General features: G+C 43.5%; 1 protein-coding gene across 1 annotated transcript in view; it reads left to right on the top strand.

The window, feature by feature from the left end:
- The window catches only part of FASN (fatty acid synthase), a 91994-nt gene that overhangs the window by 72718 nt on the left and 3243 nt on the right, over nt 1–16033 (top strand). The window contains exons 35-53 of the mRNA XM_080373820.1: nt 1386–1550; nt 1755–1873; nt 1980–2134; nt 2474–2677; nt 3647–3797; nt 4296–4474; nt 5814–5933; nt 6083–6205; nt 8243–8466; nt 8757–8958; nt 9440–9591; nt 10079–10170; nt 10323–10474; nt 10754–10996; nt 12478–12666; nt 13195–13422; nt 13888–14108; nt 14686–14784; nt 14905–15156. Of these exons, the coding sequence (XP_080229946.1) occupies nt 1386–1550; nt 1755–1873; nt 1980–2134; nt 2474–2677; nt 3647–3797; nt 4296–4474; nt 5814–5933; nt 6083–6205; nt 8243–8466; nt 8757–8958; nt 9440–9591; nt 10079–10170; nt 10323–10474; nt 10754–10996; nt 12478–12666; nt 13195–13422; nt 13888–14108; nt 14686–14784; nt 14905–15156 (3270 nt within the window). The remainder of the gene's footprint in view (nt 1–1385; nt 1551–1754; nt 1874–1979; nt 2135–2473; nt 2678–3646; nt 3798–4295; nt 4475–5813; nt 5934–6082; nt 6206–8242; nt 8467–8756; nt 8959–9439; nt 9592–10078; nt 10171–10322; nt 10475–10753; nt 10997–12477; nt 12667–13194; nt 13423–13887; nt 14109–14685; nt 14785–14904; nt 15157–16033) is intronic.

Raw genomic sequence — 16033 nt, 5'->3', positions numbered from 1 at the left:
CTTATTATCTGCAAACCAGTATGTTGTACAGATGAACTAATGCCAATGCTGACACAAGAGGAGGAGAGTGAGTGGCTAGGGTAAGGATGTGAACTAGGACATCGCCTTCTCTTGGCAGCTGTTAGACTAAGCAGTAATGGGAGGCTGCCCCTCTACAGAACATAGGCATTCCTCCTGATCTGAGGGGCTGTCGCCTCTCGGCTCTTTTTTTAGAATAAGAAGAGAGTAGCACTTCTAATGGCTAAACTTCTTTGTTTATAATTCTGGAGTATGGTGGGGTTGGATTTTGAATTCTGCAATTATACGGATTCTAGCCCTTCACCTTCTGCAGAGATTATTTTTTTTTAAGGGTATTTAAGAAGAAAGGATGAGTCCTCGGCTTTGCATCTGAATGCTACTGAAGCTGATGGCTTAAAACCTAGATCTTTCATAAGTGTCAGTAGCCTGGTATTAGCAAATGCCTTGGAGAAGATACATGCAAGTTGAATGCACCTGCTTTAAAGAAAACAATATGACACGGGCAAGAGTAGGCAGGACTTCATATAGTTTTTAAAGTTTTCTAGGCAGGGATACTGTCCCTAGTTCCCAATATAAGGTATCCTGCTGTAAATTGCAATGGAATTGTTTCGTGGCTGGCATAAAAAAACAAATGGATTTTTCTGAGAGCCTGCAGCCATCTTTATTTCATGCAGATTGTAGAGCCTGTTTCTGGATATGCCATACATGCACATTAGTTCTCTTGTTCTTCTGAAATGCTCTCGCACCTGTACATGTAAGTTACAATGATTCTTCCCTGCTAGTGTTTGCTGCTGCTTCTCAGCCCCCTGCAGCTGAAGGATTTGGGTGACTTGGTTTTTCATGTTTCTTCTGTCCCACTTTACTTTTTCTTTTGCAGACAGGGCTCATGTGACATAAACTGATAACATCTAAACTCTGTGTTTCCACTTCCATTATTTTCTATGTTGGCATCTGTATGTTGTGTTTGTGGAGTTGTGCCTTATCGCTGGAATTAAGTTCTAGACACGTTCGAGTACGCCGTGGGATTGACAGCATGATCACTGCTGGTTTTTGCACACCTGGTAGTGTGTAAGACTAGTTCCCTAACCAGGGCTTCAAGATAATTGTACTGCTGCTTTCTGAAGATCTTTTAGGGAGGAAGGAGTAATCTAGACATAGATAAAATACTGCTAATCAAATGTACTTCTACTGAAACAATACAGAACAGATGCCAAGATTTCAAGCAAAAGCAAGAAAGAGGTGGGACAGTGCCTGTTGTTCCTGGTGAAGCCATATTTGAGGAGACTCAACATGAAGTATAGACGTGACTTGTATTTTCATTTGACTTCGGACTTTTCTGTTAACTGTTGTTTTACCTGATTTGACAGGCACAGTGGGAAGGCTTATTCAGCAAAGCCTCAATGAATCTGGTTGCCATGAAGAAATCATTCTTTGGCTCAGTTATTTTCCTATGTCGCCGGCAAGCCCCTGTCAAAACACCCGTTTTTCTGCCAGTAGATGACACCAATTTTAAGTGGGTTGAATCCTTAAAGGTGAGAATTCCTGTGTCCTGGACACCTGCATTTCCAAATCACTACAATTTCTAAATGAGATACTTAGCAGTGTTGAAAGAAGTGTGTGTGTCTCTCCGTGTGTGTTTGTTTAGTTTTCTTAAAATACAAGTTTTTCATCTCTGCCGTAAGGATACAAGGGCTATTTCCTTTCTGTGGTTTATAGTAAAACAGTTTGTCCTGTAGGAGGTCTTGGCTGACACATCGGAGCAGCCTGTGTGGTTGACTGCCACCAGTTGTGGGAACTCAGGAATTCTGGGAATGGTGAACTGCCTTCGCCTTGAAGCAGAAGGCCACAGAATCAGGTATGTAAGCATGCCCTTGAGTCACAGTTGGAGATGAGATACTTCTGTGATAGGCCTGAAAAGAAGCTATAGTAAAACAAACAAAATGACAACTCTTGTCTTCTAGGTGTGTGTTCATTTCCAACTTGAACCCTTCATCAGCTGTTCCACCCATCAGTCTTTCTTCCCTGGAGATGCAGAAGATGGTTCAGAGGGACCTGGTGGCGAATGTCTATCGTGATGGAAAGTGGGGCTCCTTCAGGCATCTCATGCTGCAGCAAGGTAACGCCTTTGAGGTCTGAGGATCGCTTACAGGGTCTTGAGTCTGAATGGACTTCAAATAGAAAATGAGTAGCTATCATTCCTACAATTATTTTTTTATTATTCTTTTTTAATAGACAATTTGGAATTCTCCTGCTCCAGCTCACAGTGAACAGTAGCATGCTCTAGTGCCAGCAGAAGGAATGAGCTATTAGAATATGGGTAGTAGTATAGGGTAAGAAAGGTCTTTCTGGAGAGAAAGTTGGGGAGGAGGCAGCAAATACACAAGGAATTTACTCATTCTGGAAAGTGTGTGCCTGTGTTAATGTGTGTAACGTTCTGTTATTGTTCCTTCTGCAGCACAGCCTCAGGAGCTGACAGAATACGCCTATGTAAATGTGTTGACTCGTGGAGACCTCTCATCTCTTCGCTGGATTGTCTCCCCACTTCGACACTTCCACACAACTAATCCTGATGTTCAGCTCTGCAAAGTCTATTATGCATCTCTTAACTTCCGTGACATTATGCTGGCTACAGGAAAGCTTTCTCCAGATGCTATCCCTGGTGAGTTACATTTTCCTCTAGTGTGATTTTATTTATGTATTGCTGATCTAGAATTTATTCACATAATCTCCTGAATGTTAGTTATGCACTGGATAAAGTGTATACAGGTTTATTTAGCAAGAAAGCATACTTTTGGAACAGTATTATAGCCCTGCTGTAGGGCTGTATGCCAAAACTTGCAAAAGCTCTATTTCCAGTCCCATTTCCCATATGGCAAAATTAATAAACCTTGCTGTGAGGAGACATTACTAGCCCCATTGCATAGATATCAACTGTGAGGTGAAACAACTTGATTGATGTTCCAGAGGTGGGCAAGGCATGTGCCAAAGTGAGAATGTCAAAAGTCTCACGCTGCCATGCTACTGGACATGCTTGGCTTTTAGGGGAGAAAAATGCAAGGTAAAGTAGTCTCCTGTCTACAAAATGGAGGTGATAATATCTTGTCTCATAGTGAGTTAAGAGTTAACGTAATGTCTATTAAATGGTTTTAAAGCATATTAAAATGGTTTTAAAGGAGAGAGAGGGTGGAACATGTAAGTAGTGCGTTTGGAGACTCTTACAGGGCTGGGTTTTGCTTCATGACTGAGATTAGTCTCTGCCAAAAATGGGCATTTGCAAAAACGAAGGTTTCAGAGTATATTTCCCTGTGATCACCCTTTGAAAAAGAATGATATATAAATTAGGAAGAGGAACAAAATCACCTCTGAAACAAGATGTTTCCATGAAATTTCACAGTTGAAAATTGGAAACTAAAGCAATATCATCAAGAATAAAGAGTAAGATTAATGAGACAAAGTCCTTTTCCACTACTCTTGTAGCAAGAAATTAACTGTGGGGATTTACGAACTGTGTACGTAGTAGACAAATCCCAGCACATTTTCTGTCTCTGGGGTTCTAACTTTCAAGGACTACTGTTGCAGTAAATTCTTGACTAAGGAATTTTAGTAAAAAATGCTAACATTCTTTCAGGTAACTGGGCTTTGCAGCAGTGCATGCTGGGCATGGAGTTCTCAGGACGGGACCTGGCTGGAAGAAGAGTGATGGGATTGCTGCCAGCAAAGGGTCTAGCTACAGTGGTAGACTGTGACAAGAGGTTTCTATGGGAGGTGCCTAAAAGCTGGTAAGTCAGTTCTCTTTCCTGGTTTGTGTGTGTGAAGATTTGCCTTCCTGCTCCAGTCTGCCAGCCCTGATCTGACCAGAGTACTGCACAATGGGTAGCTTCCCTTCTGGGAAACAATAACAGAGCTATAGTCTTACAAGCAGCTGTAGGATTTGGTTTAGATTTGCTGCAGGAGTTGAGCACTAGTTTTTCTACAGCAGCTTGCACAAGGTTCTCGTCATTTCTTGGGCTCTTAGCTCCATGTGGTTCAGTGTACACTGGGATTTTGGTATTGTTTATGTCACTGGTTAGTTATGGACGTATTTTTGCGGAAGGATGAAACTCTTGGGTGTGCTTGGCATCTGTGGTGGTCTGCTGTATGATTGGGAACCACTTAAACTTTTTGGTCTATCTTGGCAGTTTAACCTTTCCATTGCAGAAAAGCAAATTTCATCAGGAGAATGTAGTAGTCTTTTTCGAAGGCTAGAAATACCTTCTCTCTTTCACTTTGCTTCTTAGGACTCTGGAAGAAGCAGCTTCAGTGCCTGTGGTTTATGCAACTGCTTATTATGCTTTGGTGGTTCGAGGTGGCATGAAGAAGGGCGAGAGTATCCTTATTCACTCTGGCTCAGGAGGCGTGGGCCAAGCAGCCATCGCCATTGCCCTGAGCATGGGCTGCCATGTCTTTGCTACTGTAGGTGAGTACTGAGTGCCCAAAATTACAGGAAAAAAATAAATGATTCCATGATTCTTTAAATGCATATTTTAGGCTGGAAAAGACCCTTGAGTTCATCAGGTCCAAGCATTAATCCAGGACTGCCAAGCCCACCACTAAATCATGTTCCGAAGCATCACATCTACGCATTTGTTGGGTTTTTTCAACACATCCAGGGATGGTCACTCCACCACCTCCCTGGGCAGCCTGTTCCAATGCTTGACCGCCTTTTCAGTGAAGAAATTTTTCCTGATATGCAATGTAAACCTCCCCTGGCACAACCTGAGGCAGTTTACTCTTGTCCTGTTGCTCGTTACCTAGGAGGAGAGACCGACCCCCACCTGCCTACCACCTCTTTCCAGGCAGTTGTAGAGAAGTGGTAAGGTCCTCCCTGAGCCTCCTCCTCTCCAAGCTAAACACCCTCAGCTCCCTGAGGCAGTCCCCACCAGACTTGTGCTCCAGCCCCTTCCCCGGCCTTGCTGCCTGTCTCTGGACTTGCTCCAGCACCTCAGCGTCCCTCTTGTAGTGAGGGGCCCAAAACTGAACCCGGGATTTGAGGTGTGGTCTCACCAGTGCCGAGCACAGGGGGACAGTCACTGCCCTGGTCCTACTGGCCACACAGTTTGGAATAGAAGCCAGGATGCTGTTGGCCACCTTGACCACCTGGGCACCCTGCTGGCTCATATTCAGCTGCTGTCAGCTAGGCCCTTTCCTGCCAGGCAGCTTCCTAGCTGCTCTTCACCATGCCTGCAGCATTACATGGGGTTGCTGTGACCCACATGAAGGACCCGGTACTGAGTCTTAATATATGCAATCTGCTTTAATAAACAGAGGAAACGTGTGCATATTTATATATAAAAATATGTGTTTATGTAGAAACATTTTGGTTTTTTCCAGTATGATCTCCTGTAACTTTGATCTAGTTTCTAGACTGAGGATGGTAAATACAGTTACTGACTATGTGCTTGAAACTTCCACAGCACAGACAAATTTATCTACCCTTGTACACTATGTAATCAAAAGTATGGAAGAAGATCAAGGCTTCTTCATTTTAAATTCAGTAATGTGACCAAAGAATGCTTATCCATTGTAAGGCTTGTTCTGTTCATGGTTCTTTTTCTAGCTTATAAATGAGTAGTAACAACTAGGCAGCCTTTGTCCTAAGGCATGATGCCTTTTGAAACAAGTGCTTGATGGCTGCTCAACCTTACAGTCCTTGGGAAAAGATGTGCAGAGGAAAATGAGCTGTTTCATCATTTGAAGGGCTGGGGGGGGCGCAGGGAAAAGTACTGGCATCATTCAACCTGTCTTCTACTTAACAGGTTCTACTGAGAAACGTGAATATCTCCAAGCAAGGTTCCCACAGCTGGATGCTGATAGCTTTGCCAGCTCCCGAAATACTACCTTTGAGCAACACATACTGCGAGTTACACATGGAAAAGGTAAGTTCAAGGACTATTTTTTCCTTCTTTTGTCAGTTATGCCACATTATGCAGTTGCACTTCCTAAAGACAAAAAGAGTCACTGGAAAATAGGGTTAGGCTCTCAGCAGATTGAGTTTATGAAATAGTTGCTTCTCCTTTCGTTGCAGGTGTCAACCTCGTGTTAAATTCCTTGGCAGAAGAGAAGCTGCAAGCCAGTTTGCGCTGTCTTGCTCGACATGGGCGCTTTTTGGAAATAGGCAAATTTGATCTGTCTAACAACAGTCAGCTTGGTAAGATGGGGCATTGGGAAATACATCTCATTAGGTTTAAGCAAGCATGACAGCACAACCTATATGCTGTCTTAACCCAGGCTAGTCTTCAAATTCCAGCTTTTAGCTGGAATACTTGTTCCACCTTTATCACTAACAATTATGTAGTCTTTTCAACAAATGCTTTCTTGGAGAAGCGTGGCACTCAGTATTTTTCTGGAAGCCTGCAAAAAACACACAAAATATGTAAGCTGTCTTTCTTTAGAATCGGTGTAGGATATCTTGCCCACAAAGTGTTCAGATAGAAAGGTAGTAAGAAGCAGCATTCATTTCACATGGTACTGTTTGCCGCTGTGTCTGTTAGCTTGCAGATTCTATAGATGTGTTGGACTTGACTTAAAAACTTTTCAGGATACAACACATCCATTCGTAATAGATGAATGCACTGTAAAACTCAGCAAATGAAGTTCATAGCTGTACAAGCTGCGGTTTTCCCCTCTGTTCTGGGTAAACTTGATCATTAGTAGAGTGAAAATAACTGGAATTTTTCAGATAACTACGGAGAATCTGATCTTGAGAGAACCTTAATCTGTTGTTTCACTAAATATCTGTGCCATTTTGAATAGGATGTGATGGTTCCAGTTGGAAGGGATCTGCAATAATAGTCTAGTCCAGCTGCCTGACCACTTTAGGGCTGACCAAAACCTGAAGCATATTAAAGGCATTTTCCAAATGCCAGGTAAACATGGATAGGCATGGTGCATCAACGACCTCTCTAAGGAGGTCTGTTTCAGTGTTTGATCAACCTTTTGGTAAAGAAATGTTTCCTAATACCGAGTCTGAACCTCCCCTGACGCAGCTTTGAGCCATTTCCTTGCGTCCTATGGCTGGATGCTAGGAAGAAGAGATCAGCACCTCTCCCTTGAAGTCCCCTCCTCAGGAAGCTGCAGAGAGCAATGAGGTGGCCGCTCAGCCTCCTTTTCTCCAAACCAGAAAAACCCAAAGTCCTTAGTAGCGGCTCGTAGGACATGCTTCCCAGCCCCTTCACCAGCTTTGCCCTCCTAGATGTGTTCAAGGACCTTCACACTGTTTTTAAGTTGAATGGCCCAGAACGGTACCCGGTACTTCAGGTGAGGCCAAACCAGTGCTGAGCATAGCACGACAGTCCCCTCTCCTGACCAGTTGGTGATGCTGGGTTTGATGCACCCCCAGCTATGGTTTGTCCTTTTGGTGCCACGTCTCACTGCTGGCTTCTCTTGAGCTGCTGCCCACCAGCACCCCCAGATCTCTTTCTGCAGGGCTACTCTCCAGCCACTCCTCTCGTAGTTTATACCTGTGTCTGGCATTACTCAGTCACATGTGCAGAATCTAGCATTTATTCTTGCTACATTTCATGTCATTGATGATTGCCCAGTGTACCAGTCTGTCAGGACCCCTCTGCAAGGCCCTTGTCCCTTGAGAGTCAACAGCACCTCCCATTTTTTGATGGCATGGGAAAGATTAACCTGATTTCTCTTGGGTGGGAAAACCCATGGTTTTGAATGTTATGACGTGATGTGTTAGTGAAAAATGACAAAAATGTCCTCCTGCTGTAAAATGATTGTGTATAGCAAGTGTTGGCAGTCTCCGTTCTCATTCTGATTAAATTCCAAAAGATCCTAGCATCATGAAAAACTTCCTACAAGGAAGAGTTGCCTGTGGAGTTGGACAGGAGATGCACGAGATTCTAGCTCCTCTGTGACTCTTAACCCAGCTATCACTAGACACAAAATGTCCTTTTTAGTGTCAGACTGACCATGTTATAGCTTGTCCTCTTAACACACAGTTCTCGTTTGTGGAGTTTGTTAAACTGGTCTGATTATAAGAGAACAACCTAATACAGCATTTAGAGAGTACATGCAAGAATGAGTTTGCAAAATGTAGAATTCTAGCAACTAAAGACTGTTTTACTCCTCAGTCTATGCTACTGACCTACACAGAAATGTTTCTGAAGCAGAAGATAAGACTCTCCTCTGAAATGTCAGCAGCATCTGATCATAACCAAGTTGCTTTTTCTAGGAATGGCTCTCTTCCTCAAGAACGTGGCGTTTCATGGGATCCTGCTAGATGCAATCTTTGAGGAAGGAAACAGAGAGTGGGAAGCAGTATCAGCGTTGTTGACCAAAGGCATAGAAGATGGTGTAGTGAAGCCCCTGAGGAGTACAGTCTTCAGCAAAGAGGAGGTAGAAGCTGCCTTCAGGTTCATGGCACAAGGAAAGCACATTGGCAAAGTTATGATCAAGGTAATGAGATAATGACTTTTGATTCTCTGATGCACCTGTCATCTTCTGTAGGTTGGATAATTAGATCCAGTTCAAGTTGAAGTTGCATAACTAGGGCAGTACAGAGTTACTGTTTTTACCGTTGACATTGTAATAAATGTAACTGTCAAGTCCGTCACTCTGATTCTACAAGGGTCATTCCCATTGGCTGGAGAAGCATAGCGTGGAAAGATAAGAAATGCATTGTGTATCTGATCTTAACTGCTTTTTTCTTTTTCTTTTTTTTTTTTTTTTCCCTTTGTGGTGGGAAGGTCCAGGAAGAAGAAAAGGAACATCACTTAAGAAAGTCCAAACTAGTTAAAATCTCTGCTGTCTCCCGAACCTCCTGTCCACCTACCAAGTCTTACATCATCACAGGGGGCCTAGGAGGATTTGGGCTTGAGTTGGCTCAGTGGCTAGTTGAGAGAGGAGCACAGAAGCTTGTACTGACATCTCGTTCTGGCATACGAACTGGTAAGCAAAAGTCATAAAGGAACAGGGAACGTGACTGTCTTTCAACATGCCTCAATTTGTAGTTTTCATTTTAAAGTGTCCTGTCAGCAAATAATAATGTCATGATCCCTTCTTTCCTCTCGTGTACTCTCACTTCAGACAAGTGTTGTTGCCTTTATTCTAAAGGAGGAAGTATCTTTTAACTTGACCTTCACTACTGTACTTTTTTTTTTCTCCCTCTCCATTTGCTTGACTCCACCTTGATCTATTTATGGTATTTATGAAACTCTGGTGATTTCTATCTACTATTCAAGTTTTGTCCAATTTTTCTGTTCTAGCTGAGTGAGGAACTATTTGGCTATTTGGTCCCTATCTAGTCAGAACAGCATAAGGAGCAGGTTACCCAAACCTTTATGGTTTGAATGCTTCATCCCAGGCACTGTTCACCCCCTTTTTTTTTTTCTTTTTTTTTTTTTTTTCTGTTTTTGGTTGGGTTTTGTAGGCTACCAAGCTAAACGTGTTGGAGAGTGGAAGAGACTGGGAATCCAAGTGTTGGTATCTACCAGTGATATTGGAACACTAGAAGGAACACAGCTATTGATAGAAGAAGCTTTGCAGCTTGGCCCAGTTGGAGGCGTCTTTAATTTGGCTGTGGTAAGTGACAAAAATGCTTAGGACTTATAAGAGGTGGCAGCCATTCAAGTGGCTTTTTTACTGAAAGCAGTCAGGCTTCATACAGTTTTAGATTGCCTCTCTGTGTTTCAAAGGACACTTTTCTTTGGCCTTACCTGGTGACTAAAGGCTTACAGATCTGGCCCCTTGACCTGGGAAGCAACAGTCTGTGGCTAGCAAGCTCAGTTCTGGGAGAAGATGAAAGTTGCCCAAGGGCCCTGGTGAAGAGAAAAATCCCATACAGAAATTCCCAGTTGAAGGCTGCAGTGGCAGTGCTGAAAAGAGCAGACTTGCCAAAAGCCATGTTGTTCTTGTCATATTTCAGGATATTCAGAAATGCATTCTGTAGCGATATCCTCTCATATCTCAAACCATGTAGCAACTTTAAATGGAGAAACTGGAGATACTGAAACTGCACCTTTTTTTTTTCTTTTTTTCCTTCTCTTTTTCTCTACCTGCTCCCCAATAGGTTCTTAGAGATGGCATGATTGAAAATCAAACCCCGGAGTTATTCTGGGAGGTCAACAAGCCCAAGTATTCAGGCACCCTTCACTTGGACTGGTAGGTGTCTGTAGAAGGGACAGATACAAACTGCTCTTACGGTCCCAGAGCTGATCAAACTTGGTCATTTTAGTCTTGCAGTAGCCTTTCACAGTAACACATAGTTCACAGGTTTTTTCTGATGGGGTGTCTCTCTCCCGCTCTGCTCCAAGGGTGACTCGTAAGAAGTGTCCAGACCTGGACTATTTTGTTGTGTTCTCCTCTGTAAGCTGTGGAAGAGGAAATGCTGGGCAAAGTAATTACGGCTTTGCCAATTCTACCATGGAGCGTATCTGTGAGCAGCGACATCATGATGGACTCCCAGGTAAGATGACTTCACACACTGTGCAGAATAACCGGTCTTGCCAAACGTGCAGAGGAGAATCGGCTAACCAGAAATTTGTGTACTTGTCTGGAATGATAATGAATGTTGAAGGCTGTTTCCTCTCCTAGCTGTTACCCTGAGTCATTAATGTGAGTGAACGCTGACCATTTAGCAGTACAAATGAAATGCAGGCCTTCACTTCGCTGTTTAACTCTTCTGTTGCTGCCATGTGCTTTAGTTAGTTGCCTTGTATGTTCTTTCTTCTGATTTCTGCTCCAGGCCTGGCAATCCAGTGGGGAGCCATTGGTGATGTGGGCATCCTTCTGAAGACAATGGGCAACAAAGAGATTGTCGTGGGGGGAACCATTCCCCAGCAAATCAGCTCGTGCCTGGAGGTGCTTGATACCTTCCTGAATCAACCTCATCCTGTCATGTCCAGTTTTGTCCTAGCAGAGAAGGTCTCTGTGAAAACTGAAGGAGGCAATCAACGGGATCTTGTAGAAGCTGTTGCTCACATCCTGGGTAAGTGCTCTCCGACAAGCACTGCTAGGTAGTGTCTACTGTCCCAGTGCCTTTGGAAGGCAGTGGTGCTGCCGTAGGCACTCTGTTCAGCATCTCCTCCTGATTTCTTGTGTGTGTGTGTGGGGGGGGTGGTAGTGGGGGTAGTTTAGGTTGTTGTTTGGTTTTTTCTCCCTTTACACTGCTCCCTATCTCCAATAATTGATTTGTTTCTTCAGTATGGGCTTTTCTGCCTTAGTGTGTTTACATACAAGTGCACACACATAGACTTCAGTGTCTTGGGTTTTGGTTAGAGTGAGCTGGTGCCTTTCTCCAGCTGGAGAATCAACAGGAACGGCCCCCAAGAGCAAAAATCTGGAACAGTGCGTAACAGGGCAAATATGTGGCTGACTTTCCAAGTACTATTCCAACTTTCAAACGTTCACCTTAGGATGTCCCTATGCCACAAAAAGTAGCTTTTATGTGCTTAGTGACTAACTAGCAGTGGATTTTCTTACCAGCTCTGTTTGTCGTCCCATGTGAAATTTAACCATAGCTTAACTGTGTGTTACAAGAGGTGCTGTGTCCTGTCTGTTTTGAATCTGTTTCCTTTTACCATTGTGTCCCCTGTTCTTGTGTTGAAAGTGTCAACTCTACTATGTCCCACTTCATTTGTCTCTTTGCAGACAGAAGTATCTACTGATCCTTTGTTTTCTACAAAAAGAGTTACTGATAAGTAATACTCAGGAGACTGTCTTTAATTTAAGGAATTGTGTGTGTGGTAACTGGTGGCAGATCTGACCTCAGAGAACAGATGTGGCTTTTAGAAGTCACAGGAAAGTGTCTAGAAAATTGTACCAGCTGTAGGGTTAGTTTGGAAGGAGAGCTTGTGTGAAGATGACAAAGGGATAAGCTGGTAAGAAGCCTGATGGTGGGAAGGGTGGCAACACCGGGGCAGCACAAGGTGGAGGAGGGAAGGAAGAGCTGTAGATGCAGGTGTTGTTATGAGAGGGCTTTTACAGGTATGGAAAGGGTGAGTGACTTGAACAGCGTGAAGATTGAAGGGTAAGAGGCAATGAAGACTTGAGGAATTGCCTCTTCCTCTAACGTGATAGACTGTTTCATCTCGTAGCTGAGGATTAGTTACATTAGTTACATGCGGTCTAAGACTGCAGTTTCAGTTAGAGCCTCCAGTATGTGAAATTCCTTTAGCTGATTATTTTGGACTTGGTCTAGAGCTGAAGTGATGATGTTCTGGGACTTACGTGTATCCCCCCGTCATAAAGCTGTGCATGTTTAACATGTACTCTTAAGATTTGATTCAGTATGACCAGATGTGTTGAAGAGGTGAATTCTGAAATCATTAGATGATCTTAAAAGGTAGTTCCCCATAGCTGCAGTTTATTTGGGTTTTAGGAGAAAGAAGAAAATTGAGAAGATTGCTGGAGTGCCTGGAGCTGAAAAGAAATTGGCCTTTTGTTAGTGTGCTGGGTTTTTTTTCTCAGGTGTCCGTGACGTGAGTAGTCTGAATGCGGAGAGTTCCTTGGCAGACTTGGGCTTGGATTCCTTGATGGGAGTGGAGGTGCGCCAGACACTGGAGAGAGACTATGACATCGTTATGACCATGAGAGAAATCAGACTCCTTACAATCAACAAACTGCATGAACTTTCTTCCAAGTCTGGGACAGCAGAGGGTATAGTGTCTGCATTAGGGTTGCTTCCAGTCACCTGAGTCCAAATAATTAAGCTCCCAATCTGTTGCTGTCATCTCTAGTGACATAAGCCTCTATCAGATCATGAAATAAGGTTACAGCTGAAAAGCTTTTCAGTGACAGACAAGTCACTGCAGTGCATTGGTGGCTAGGACAGGCCCATCAGTTCTGGGGGCGGGGTGTAAGAAAAAGTGTGAAAGTGGCTTTCTTGCCTGGCTAATACCTGCCTGCACAAGTACTCCTGTGCAGCTGTGTGCAGGGTTTTATTCAAGACCTTTTCCCTGTCAGAGGAATAAACCATGTAATGTCATGCTTATTGTAAGCTAAAAGCACATGTGGTTGCTGCAGAGCAGCTGACAATAGGGAGATCTCTGTGTCTGTGCCCTGATGATTTAGTGAGCCAGTGGGCTTATCCAGAGCAGCCCTGAGGTTCTCCTTTAGGACTTGGGCTGCGTGGCCGTGACTGATCCTGAATCTAATTGTGTCTGTCTGGTGTGCTTTCCTTCAAAGAGATGAAGCCATCCCAACTGACGAAGACAGGCCTGGGTGAACCTCCAAAACTAGATTTGAACAACTTGTTGGTGAACCCAGAAGGGCCAACGGTCACCCGTCTCAATAATGTGCAGAGCAACGAGCGCCCTCTTTTCCTTGTTCACCCCATTGAAGGATCCATTGCAGTTTTCTACACTCTTGCCTCTAGACTTCATATGCCCTGCTATGGGCTCCAGTGCACAAAAGGTATCCCAGTTCTTTAGCATCTTGAATTCATAAACGTAACGTTCTGAGTTGTAGTTGCCTTGGACAGAGAGAACTTTGTTTCTAGACTCTTAAACTCTGTGGATCAGCATCAGTACCTACAGTCTGTGCCAGGGTCATGTCAAAGATCCGCAGGTAATGAGAAGTACTAGGTTAGGCTGAAGAGCTTGTGTATGTGGAAACTGAACAACTGGGTGGTGTTGTCAGTCAGATGGCATGGAGTCCCTGCCATCTGATAAGCATGCAGGAGAAAAAAGGCATGCTGTTCTACCTGTCTTTGCAAAGCAGGAACATTCCTTGTCCAAAATGTAGTTGCTAACTATAATTGAGACACTTACCTTCAAAATAAACTGTTTCCAGCAGGGTTGTTTCTGAGTTCACGAAAATGTAGTTGTCTCTGCTAGTGCCTTTTCACCAGGGTCTTTCTAACTTGCTTCCATGTTGTAGCTGCTCCCTTGGACAGCATACAGAGCCTAGCAGCCTATTACATCGACTGTATGAAACAGATACAGCCTGAAGGACCTTACCGCATTGCTGGATACTCTTTTGGTGCCTGTGTAGCCTTTGAGATGTGCTCCCAACTGCAAGTACAACAAAATGCTTCCCATGTACTCAACAGTCTGTTCCTCTTTGATGGGTCTCATTCCTTTGTGGCAGCATACACTCAGGTGAGAGATACAAAGAAAATCATCTGTCTGGGGCCCGTCCTGTGTCATCAGGGCTCATGTTCTGGGAGCTTATTATTTTAGATATGAATTGTCAGAAAAGCCGACAAATGTTTCTTGACAGAGGATTTGGGAGACAGTTGCAGACAGTGGTTACTTAGTGATGGCTGAAGGGTGGAAGCATATGGGTGGGTGGTGGTCTTCATTTACTGGCAAGGGCTAGGACACAAATATTGCTCTTTCTATGACAGATCATACTAATGCGTCTTCTGGAAGATCCTGGAGCCTGCAAGACAAGATCCTCATGTAGGGGTGCTAGGAAACCTTGCTTAAGCCTTCCTTTCCACTTTTGTTGTACTTTCTAGAGGATGCTAGGCTCTTGGCAATTGCCATCTGTGGATTTGCTTTTACATCTGCCCTCAAGGGATCTTCCTCCCCCACCCCAAGCTTCAGTCTGTCTTTTTTTCTTCCCCACCCCTCCCTTTTCCCAGTTCAAAGGCCTTTGTTCTGTAATTTTTATATCTAATATTCAAGATCAGGCATATCCCTCTCATTCACATTTTTTTCTTTTCTTTTCCAGAGCTACAGAGCCAAGCTGAGCCAAGGAAATGAGGCTGCATTGGAGACTGAAGCATTGTGTGTCTTTGTTCAGCAATTTACAGGCATTGAATACAATAAGGTAATGTTTCCTTTTTAAAATCTCTTTATGTTGCACAAGAGGTGTGTGCGTTTTTTGTTTGACGGAGACTGACTCTCAGATACTGAGACTAATGGGGGAAAAAAATGTTAATATTTCCAGCTGCTGGAGGTTCTTCTGCCCTTGAAAGATCTGGAGGCTCGTGTGAATGCTGCTGCAGACCTGATAACTCAGATATATACAAACATCAATCGTGAAGCACTCAGATTTGCTGCTGCTTCCTTTTACCATAAACTGAAGGCTGCTGACAAGTACATACCAGAGTCCAAGTATCATGGGAACGTGACGCTGATGCGGGCAAAGTCTCAGAGTGAATATGAAGAAGGTCTGGGTGGAGACTACAGACTCTCTGAGGTCAGTCTGAGACCCATTGGTGACTGTTCAGGTTCCCCTGATATCTGGGGGAGCAAAAGGAAAGCATGGAAAAAATCATCCTTACTGAGGGAGAAGGGACAAGACCTACCTGAAAGAAATTACCATTCTATAGCTATTGTGCTCTAACAAGAACTAAAAGTCCCGGAAAGCAAACGAGTTGATTGGTTCCAGGCATTTTCTCAGGGTAGTAAGGGTCAGGAGAAGGTCTAGTCTCTATATTGGAATAAGTAAGCATTTTCTGTAGCTGATTCTTGCAGCTCTCTAGATAGACTTTAGATAATAAAGATGTCAAAAGGGAGTAACTTGACAGAAGTAACTTTTAGCCTCCTTCTTTCACTGTCTTTAAGGGTCTCCCTAAAGTTTGTCCACTGCATGAGGGCAGACTTCTGAAGAGCAAGAGTCAGCCCTCTGACAATAGAGGTGGCTTTTTCTTAGTTACCTTTTGTGGATCACTTAGAAGTTAGTATGTGGGTTTCTTGTGGGCCTAAAAAATGTTAGCCCCTGTTAACATAAAAGGGTTAAGTGTCTTGCATTATGATACAGATACTAGGGAAAGGGAAGTGATTTTCAGAATTACCTTCCTGCTTCTGGCATCTCCTGTCCCTTAGGACTTTTAACTTACATTCATTATTCCAGATTCCAGGCTAACTTGTATGTTATTAAATTTACATAATGACCTTAAAGGAAGATTCATGGTGGTGGGAAAAAAGATTAGGTGGAAGGGAGCATTATTTGGTTTTCTGAAGGGCTTGGAAGTAGCTACTGTATTGTTCATTCTTTGATATTGTAGGTAAATTCTGTTAGTATCAGGTTGGTTGGCTTCCTGCCAGGCTGTCAAACCTATCATGCTTTAGTA

This window comes from Falco punctatus (genome assembly GCF_963210335.1).
Source record: "Falco punctatus genome assembly, chromosome: 1".
Classification (NCBI taxonomy): Eukaryota; Metazoa; Chordata; class Aves; order Falconiformes; family Falconidae; genus Falco; species Falco punctatus.
Note: the sequence above shows the minus strand (reverse complement) of the source record. Positions and strands in the feature narration are given on the sequence as shown.